Source organism: Lactuca sativa, chromosome 2, assembly GCF_002870075.4.
Source record: "Lactuca sativa cultivar Salinas chromosome 2, Lsat_Salinas_v11, whole genome shotgun sequence".
In the NCBI taxonomy this organism is placed as follows: Eukaryota; Viridiplantae; Streptophyta; class Magnoliopsida; order Asterales; family Asteraceae; genus Lactuca; species Lactuca sativa.
In genome coordinates, this window is record NC_056624.2 from 120499691 (window position 1) to 120509964 (window position 10274).

The window sequence follows — 10274 nt, forward strand, 5'->3', positions numbered from 1 at the left end:
AGTTATTTTAAGCTACTTATTTGAGAATTTTTAACGATTATATAAATATATTTAGGAAGTATTTTAGTTAAACTGATATTACAATTTAGTTTTTGCATTTATCACTATAATTTATCACTTTTAACTATTTACAAAATATTATTTGGTTTATTTAGTGGAACTGAAATTTATATTTAACTTGACACTGTAATGTTATATTTAAATTAACAATTTAAGTATTTTGTTCAAACTGTTCAAAAATTGTAGCTTTAAACTGATAATGGTTAAATGCAACAACATTTTAAATCTAATAATTAAGTATAATATGTTAAAATTTAAAGACATAACTTTATAAATAGAAGTAAAAATATTATTTTAAAACTGAATTTTAGTCTATTTATGATTACACTTTACGTTTGATATTTGTTTTACCTTATTAACCAACTTACAATCATTATTAGAAAGACACTACAATTTATCACTTTTAACTATTTATAAAATAATCTTTGAGTTTTTGAAGTTAAATAAAATTTATATTTAAGTTGAGCCTATAATGTTATATTTTAATTAATAATTTAAGTATTTTATACAAATTGTTAAATAAATATCAAACCTAAAATTTAATAATAAATAAACTAAATTTCAATATTAAAATAATATATTTAGTTCTACTTATAAAGTTATGTCTTTAACTTTTAACATATTATACTTAATTTATTAGATTTAATATGTTGTTGTATGTAAATCATTATCAGTTTAAAGCTACAACTTTGCAACAGTTTGAACAAAATACTTAAACTGTTAATTTAAATATAACATTATAGTGTCAACTTAAATATAAATTTCAGTTCCACTTAAAAATTTCAAATGAATATTTTGTGAATGGTTAAAAATGATAAATTGTAGTGCTAAATGAAAAAACTAAATTATAATACTAATTTAACTAAAATATTTCCTAAAGATATTTATATAATCGTTAAAAGTTTTCAAATAAATAGCTTAAAATAATTTACAATAACAATGGTTAAAAATAAATGCTAGCTTTATAAGTATGTATGATATTTAATTAAAAAAAAATGACGTGATGGTAATTTATAAACTATAATAATGGTCACGACTAATTGAATATGAGATAAACTAAATATAGGCTTAATATTAAATGTGTTTATATTAGCCTAGACTAAATAAAAATATATTTATTGTTTAGGTACTTTGAGGATTAAGGAGCATATGAAACGACGACTAGGGGTAATATTTTATTATCGAATACCGAGGTGAGTTGATAGACTTTTCGTAAACCTTGTACATAGTCGAAAACTACTTTCTGGAAACCGCTCGATTAGTCAAATTAAAATATTATTAACTGTTGATTATACCTATATGTGCAGTATATGTCATTGTTTTGTCTTCTGTGACATTTGCATGCTTAGTAAATTTGGTTGATATGCCTATGTACTTGATATGATTAATTGCAACTATGATATGTTATATGAAATGTTTGATATTTGACTATCTTCTTGGTATAAATGTCATGAATCTTGAATATGATAATACGAATACTGCATGCTTGTACTTGATTTACGATCGATTATGCGGGGTTATGCATAGAGGGCAAGGGTAGAACCTAGCACTTAGCATGAAACCTATCCGGATATATTCGAGTATGGTTGGTTGAAAAATACCCTCTAGGAAAAAAGATTAAGCCATTTACGAGTTGCTCGGTCTTTTTAGATGCCCGTGTGACACATGGTACGCGTACACTTCGGTGTTTGCGGACTGGAGTGATGTTGGCCATTCGAACGAGGCTTGTACAAACATCACGTAGGTATTGGGAGGTAGCGGACAAATGTCACCGCTTGTACCAACACCAGAACGACACCGCGATGTACTTGTACATTGCATAGTCGGAATAGTGAAAGTGGAGTCTTGGGGTCAGTGTGACGGGTGGGAGTCGCGAACCACCTAAAGCATTTGGCTGGCCAGGCACACAAGTAGCGAACGGGTTTTTCCTTGGGGGGTAGGTATCACTATGAGACTACCTACGCCTATACGATTATGATACATTCCTTTGATATGATGATATATGATTACGATATGATTGTGCATGAAATACGATTGATGTTACACAAATGAATGATATGTGAACGGATGATACAAAATTGAATGCTTGAATTTTATGTGAAAGATGATTGATTAATGATTGATATGTGAGTTTTGTTTATATGATTATAATTTGAATAATTGACCCGTTAGGGGATGGTATGTTTTCCCTTTGATTGTGTACATACTCCTATTGGCTCACGAAGCATTTGCTGACACTTGTTTCTTTTCTTTGTGCCTTTACGATTGGTACAGGTAGCTTACGTGCTTGGCTTGGTGAGATGGAGTCATTTTTGGGTAGTTTATCCTTAGAATAAAGATGTCACTTGAAAACGTTATTAAATTTTTGATACTTATGCTTCCGCTACAATTAAATACTTTTGATATTTTGGTTTTGAATTGAACGTAACGTTGTGGTTTGAAATGTTTTTGAAATAAACAATGTTTTCAATCTTCCGTTGCATTTTCCGTTAAAAGTTTTTAGAATAAATGAAAAAAAAATTGAGCAAAAATCATAACGTTACACAAGGTACCATCTCCCGATCCAATGCCGAAGCCGAGTACCACGGCGTTGCCAACGCCGTTGCAGAGACATCTTGGATTCGTAATCTTTTACTTGAACTACGTTGTCCTACTCCGAAGGCAACCATTGTCTATTGTGACAACGTTAGTGCGGTCTACATGTCCTCCAATCCAGTTCAACATCAAAGGACAAAACACACTGAGATTGATATTCACTTTGTTCAGGACAAAGTTGCTCTTGGTCACATTCGCATACTTCATGTTCCATCCACCGCTCAATATGTCGATATCTTCACCAAAGGTCTCCCTACGAGTTTATTCATTGAATTTTGTTCCAGTTTGAACGCCCGCAAGTCTCCTCCCAATCAAACTGTGGGGGGGTGTTAGCATATATGTATTTAGTGTATATTAGCCCACATGTATAGTCTCTTTGTGGTATTGTCTATCGGCCCAAATGGCCTTGTACGTTTGTATATATTTCCCTGCACACCTCTCTATTGAATCAATCAGATTATTTGAGATATTATATCTAATACTTTTCTGTCATGTCGTATTGTGTCATATCATGAGTAAAAAGACCAGGCTTATGTACAAAAATGGTAACATAGTTTACTTATAAATATAATTGTTTTTTTTACACATGAATGTGCAGGAGCTTGGGTTCAGTTCATTTTTCTGGAAAACTTTCAACTTAGATAACCAAACTAAAGTTTTTGACTTATGTGTAAGTGTCATACTCGATTAAAATTCTTACTCCAATGTGTATTAAGTTTGGTGAAAAAATAAACTTTTAAATGCTACTGCAAGTCTGCACTCATCTAAAGGAAGTTAAATTTTGACTTTCTATGTGTCAAATAATCTGTTCTTTGACTTTAAAATTTTCAAAAAATGCTTACATTTATTTACATTGAGAAAAAAAAAGTAGTTAAGTTAGAGACATTTGGAGATAAAACGAGAAAAACTATGCTAATTCTTTAGTTTCAACTCACATAGTTTGATCATCTAAAGTCAAAACGGTTGACTTTTTGGATAGAGTAAACTATAACCAACTTGAGGTGATTTAAGACTTTCAGTGCCTTATGTGTATTACATTTAGACATTTGTTAAAAAATGACATTTAAATAATACTACAATTTTCTGAAGGGTATCAAGATTTACATTTGGCGTGTCAATAATGATAATCTTAAACTTTAAATTTGACAAGAATATGCTTTTTAACCCATTAAAAATGTTGATAACGACATCTAAATAAATAAAAAGTTGTTAAGTTAAAGATATTTTGGCAATGTAAACTAGAAAAACGTATGTTAAGTTTTAATTTTAAGGTCACAATGTTTGATTCCCTAATGTCATTTTTTTTTTGTAGAATAAGATTAGTTTATTAATAATTTATGGTGATTTACCAAATTTCAGTGTGTTAAACCTATTAACACATTGAAAAGCTTGATAATTACAATCAAATAGATTTAAGATTTTTGAATTAAAAACATTTGAAGATAAAACTGAGATATCTAATCTAGTTTTTAGTTTTAAAGTCACAAGGTTCGACTAAAGCCAAAATATTGACTTTTTCTTTAGATAGATTAAATTAGTACCCCATCTTATAGTGATGATTTACATAACCAAAGCTATAAGACTTCCCTGAAATCTTTATCTTTTGAGCAAGAGGCTCTTTTGATGTGTGATGGCTGTTTATACTTTATATAATTACAAATGCTTCTTTAATATACTTTAAAATCAACTCCAATGACCTTACATACTTTTTTTTTCTTATTTAAGAAAATCATATTCATAACAAAATAACTCGTATTTTCTTCACATTTTTATGCAATGACTTACATGATAATAATTTATCAGCTAAGTTGCCCGTTCTTAGCAACTTGGTGAAATTACAAATCTAAATCTTACACGAACTAAGTTTAGTAGATCTAATTCACCCTCTTGGGTCAACTCTCTAATCTAAAATATTTGTAAGATTTTCTTCTTCCCTTTTGACTTCTAAGCTATAGAGTTAAATGCAAGAAACAATAACATATTTTTATTGATTTGTTTATATCGGGTAGATATTTCAAAATATAATGTCCTAATAGAAAATGTTTTGTAAGTACATGCTATTATTGGGTAGATTTTAAAAGTTTGCTGTTGTAAGTTGTAACTAAAAGAAATGAAAGTAGGTTGCTATAATACAATCACGACATTTCCATGTTGGCATATCAAAACACAAACATCAAGTCAAAAAGAAACTCATATGTAGCTTACTTGATTAAGTCCATTTAGGTAAAAGGAAACAACATATTCAAAAAAGTCTTAAACTCAAAGCCATCTTTTTCAACTTATTCACTACCAAGCAAAACTAGTGTTTCCTTGTACGAATTCACAGTGGAGAAACTCCTTACTCCATCAATCTTAAGAGCATTCAAGTGTTGTGTTTTGGGCTCATATACAACAATTTCACTTTCTTCACAACGATAATCTTTTTTCACTTGCATTATAAGCGTTCCATTGTTCCTGAGTCCCATTGCCCTAATAGACGACCCATATTCAGGTGCAATAATGGCGAATACCTTTGTAAACGATTTTTCAACACCATTATTCTCCATCATCCATACAACATCATGACACTGTTTTTCCTTTTCATTGCTTTGAAATATGACAAGAGATTCCCTTAGCTTAAAAATGGAGATCTTAGAAGGAGGGTGTTTCGCCAAACTATCTGGGAGATCTATCACTTGAAAAGTATGATCAGTCATATCAAATGAAAGAATCAGATTACAATTCCATCTAATCAGCCTACTGTTTAAAGCCTTCAGATGCAAACCAGACCAATATATAAACCTATCGATAACTTGCCCATACCATTGAACTCGGATCGATTTACTCAGCACATTGCTAGAAGCAGGAGATAGACTTGTCCACTTCCCAGAACTCAATGTGTAAAGCATAACTTCACGAGGGTCGTTGATTTTGCTGGGTTTTTCATGTAAGGGAGCAAATTGTTGAATCATGATGATCTTAGGATCATGAGTAACAGGACAAACACCAAAACCAAAAACTGTTTCATCCATCTTATTAGACATACCTGGCTCAGGCACAGCAATGGCGATCGATTTTCTGATTGAAGGATTCCAAAGCATAATCATCGGCTTTCCAAGAGGGGAATGTTATTTCTCATAGTAATAACCATCCAAGCACACCAACCCATTACAGCTGCCGACCACGATTGACCTTTGAAGCCGTTGAAAGGAGAGGGGAAGAGTTGGAACAAACCTCTGTTGGGGGAAAGTGTCATCGTCGATAATACAAACATATTCTGCCTTCCCTTCTACAAGATGCCTTACTAAAAGATTCTGCCACTCGTCTTGTCGAACACTGTGAGCAGCGATAAAAGAAGAGCTTTCGATTACACGCTTCCATGCTTTGCACACAGATCTAAACCGAATCAATGATTTTACAGGAAGCTTTCTCAAGATTTCCTCTTGAAGATGGAAACTAATGTCGCCAACATTTTGATTTTCGGTGCTAATGGATGGTTATGTTATGACTTTCTAGGGTTTGGTTTTTATGACGGGAGGAGAATGAGTTTTTAAAATTGGGAAAATCACTTAATAAGGTAATTCTTTGATTTATATTATTTAATCACTAAGTTTTTTTTATTTACATTTGCCCATTAAATTTATTTGAACTCTTCAAAAAACGTTCATATGACCTGCTATGTTTGACAACTCCGACGAGACTCCGAGCATCTTCTCCGTTGATTATCATTTTTCCAACGATACGAGTTTATTAAGTGAAACACATTTTCCACGTTTCTATTCCCTCGTCTCTCTCTTTATTCTATTTTCTCTCTTTCTCTCTCTAAAACATACACACATAACACTTACTGCTTCACCTAATGTGGCATCAGCGAAGTCCTTTACGAGATGTTGCTTCGAGGTCTAAGGTTTTGTAAGGTGTTCGATCTTCAAACTGAAGCACCATATGAAGTTCTTGTTGGGTGTTCGATTTTTTTCGGTGAACCATAGCATATTTAGAGTTATTAGGGGTGTGGGATTGCTTTTTGAACTTTAAAAGTGTTTTTAGACAAAAATGTTTATTGACTTATAGTGGTAGTAAAAAAGAGTTTTATAAAAAAGTGTTTGGATTAGTTTTTATAGTGAAAAGGTCAATAAGTCAATAAGCTAAAAAGATTGTCAATCACATATGCGAGATAACTCATACATCCATGCTGGAGATACCTGGCCTTGGCTGCTGAACAAAAAGTGGATCCGATCTTGGTACCCTCGTCATATATGGTTAGTTCTCCCCCACTTGGGGTTCAAACTACCACCAGTTGCCTCTTACAATTGATCATGGCCCCAAACTTGCTCAACCAATCCATCCCCGCCATCACACACACACACACACCCATCTCCCTTTAAGATGGGGATCAGGTCAAATGGGTAGGACACCCTAAAGATCTCTAAAGTGCAATCACTGAAAACACTCGAAGCAGAAACCTTGTGTTCGTTGGCGATGGAAACTCACAACGGACACTCCTACTTCCTATGGGATATACCAAAATCCCTATAGAATGACTAAGCTACAGGACCTACTCGCACCCGAATAAAAAAGCACAAGAGCAAGCAATGAATTCACTAAGAAGATTCCTATCAGAAACACAAGGATAAACATATAGGAAATAAAGTGAAAGAATAATAAATGAGTACATACCAGTGACGATGTCAGGCGCCACCCTAGCCTCCTCTGCTATAAGCTGAAAGAACGACCCCTGGCCTTCAGGGCCTCAACCTTTCCCTGGCATCCGTCTGTAATCCTCAAGGTAGTAGGAATTAGTGCCTGCAGTGTTCTAGCAACGAGCAATGGACAACTGGCCTTCACATGGTCGACATGATCACAATGGTAGCAAATCCCAGTGCTCGACAGTGGAGCATGTGTATGGTAATCCATTGCAATATGCTCTTCCGTGCCATATTTGTGGCACATAATCACTGATCGTCACGCTTCTTCATGTATATTTTCGCACCTGCCACAAGTACTACCCCTCTGGCCTCCACATCGTGAATCAGAGGGCTTGAACCGCTTCGTTGTTGGTTGAGTATGAACTAGGGCTTGCCTCCTCTCTCTAGTCTGGGTCTCAATCGGAATCTCTTATCTTTGAGCAACCGAATGCAACTCAGAGATGGAATGCTACTGCTAAGTCGATACATACTCCCTGATCTCAGTCTGGAGCATGCTCAAGTAACAGGACATGTGAACTTCCTTTGAGGCTACGACAGCATCAACCTCTGAGACGGTAGCATAGCGCTCGTCAAACAACTTGATCATGTCGGTCTTAATAGACCTAAACACCTCCGGGATCGCCTCCCTAACAGCCATGGTCACCTGGGTGGTGATCATATCACGAATTTCATCATCGGCCAATCTTGGCCTCTCCGGTCCGCTAGTTCCTGATCCTGAACATCTAATGATCGTCATACTGAAACAAACTGAGATACATCAAAAAGGACACAATTCATACTACTACGTCATTTCAGGATCACCAAATCCTCAGGGTTCGTAACTTCCTTGATACGCATATGGGTCCTGTGCTTCCAGTAGAACATGCCCATACTACCTTCTACACCTACCCGTATTTGTCTCAAGGAATCATCACGAACTACCCGACCACATAGCCCAACAACTAGGATACACATACATACTATACTCACCATCTTAAGAGTGGCTAATAATTCTTTATGATGGCCTTCTATAAATCACACTTACTCATGAAACTTCTACTAACCCTGCAGTCGCTCGTGTATGCTAATTATACATAACACTGGATTCGATAGACAATCTAATAATTGATTCTAACCTAAGCCCACAACCAGATGAAGAATAGGAAATAAGGCTAAATCAAACATCCTCGGGCTATAAAATCTTAGTTACGTACAACTATGATGTATACACTAAGAAACCACAATAATAATGTCAGTTCCATATAGCATATAAAAAAATTCTCCTAGGCTATTAGGCATCATAAATCAGACAATTCAATCATGCAATTCCTGAAGATCCCTAGCCTACCAGATAGCATGTAATTCTATGACATCATCCATACACAAACAAGTGTGGGTATCTTGGGGAATACTTTCCTTGGATCCGACTGATTGTACACATCACATCCTCTCTGTTAATCATTTTAGAGTTAATTTTGAAAATTATTTTTACAGCTCCTTGTTTAAGTCTGGAATCACACAAGTGTTCATCCAATTTTCTCAAACCTGGGCTCTGAGACCAACTTGTAACATCCCAAAAATCATGATAAAAACTTTCATTTTTGTAAAACATTTCCACAAACCAAGATATAATCAACCATTGTTTCCAAGACAAATCTAGAAAATCAGAGTATCAAAAACCTCCATATATCAGCAGGAGGATGTGTATGATCATGCTTTCGCCTTGCTCTGATCATCTGTTGTACCTAAAACCATGAAACAAACCACTATAAGCCAAAACTTAGTGAATTCTCCCAAAATACCCCACACAACAATATATATACAAGCATGCATGCTGGTTCCACAATCATCAGACTAGATTACCCTCGGATTCACAGTCATTGACTGGATTACCTCGGTCTATAGTCATCAGACCATATTGCCCCCAAGTTTATTGGCTTACAACACAGAGCAATACAACCTCAACCCAACCACACTATGTCGACATATGAAATAGATAAACAAGAACCAACAAGCACATGTAATCATATAGATCTACCAATCTAACAAATCATTACAACATAACAACATCCTATACACAAGGATACATAACACAATCTAGTGGGCCACCATTGGTGCCTTCGACCCACGGGTATAGTGAGGACAACTCACCTCGAAGTCTAGAAGATAGATGAACTTATCATACATCCAAATAACAGCTCTAAAGGTCACTTATTCAATAATCAGGGACCAATTCTCAAACTACAGCTCAAAATACTCCATTTGACCTAAATTCAAACTTAGTTAAAGTCAACAGTCAACGATCAACGTTCAAATATTCAAAAGTTAACTTCCATCCGGTCTACGCCCAGTGTAACAACTCTACGCCCTGTGTAGAGCCTAAGGTGGCAAAACGGGGGAAAATAGCCCTACTCCCTACATAAGGGAATTTACGCCCTGTGTAAACCCCTGAAACCCTAACTTAATCATTAACACCTTAACTCATACCAATATATCTTCCAACTTCTAGATCTCTATTCTTACAAACGTCTTAATGGATAAAGTCTTTGACTTGCTTATTTATAAGATAATGAATCGGAAAGTTCGTGTCCAAAAATTAGAAATCCTCCTTTATGGAGGAATCGTGAAGCTGGGCACAACCAACTTGTGAACCGGTTAATTTAGACCGGTTGAACTAGTTAAATTAAATAAAAGCACGTGGAAATGAATCATTTTCATAACAAACTTTGGTTTTTTTCACATCTATTTATATTTATTTGAATAAAAACACATGGTAGACGAAGTTTTTAAGCCGTGCATTGTAGCGGAAGTTTAAGCAATAACTTTTGTGATAAAATGTCCTTTTGCAGTTTAAGTTTCACCCGTGTGTAATATCTTACCAAAAATAGCAACATACTTTTCATTTTAACTAATAATCTTATGGTAATAAATAGAGTACATTGCCCAAGTTACCTT

The 10274-nt window shown here is 34.5% G+C and overlaps 1 protein-coding gene across 1 annotated transcript; it reads right to left on the reverse strand.

Moving 5' to 3' along the window:
• Positions 1–4934: 4934 nt before the first annotated feature.
• On the reverse strand, positions 4935–5741 carry LOC128132376 (F-box protein CPR1-like). Its single transcript, XM_052768909.1, has one exon. It carries the CDS (start codon positions 5739–5741, stop codon positions 4935–4937), a length of 807 nt encoding a protein of 268 aa, XP_052624869.1.
• Positions 5742–10274: the final 4533 nt, after the last annotated feature.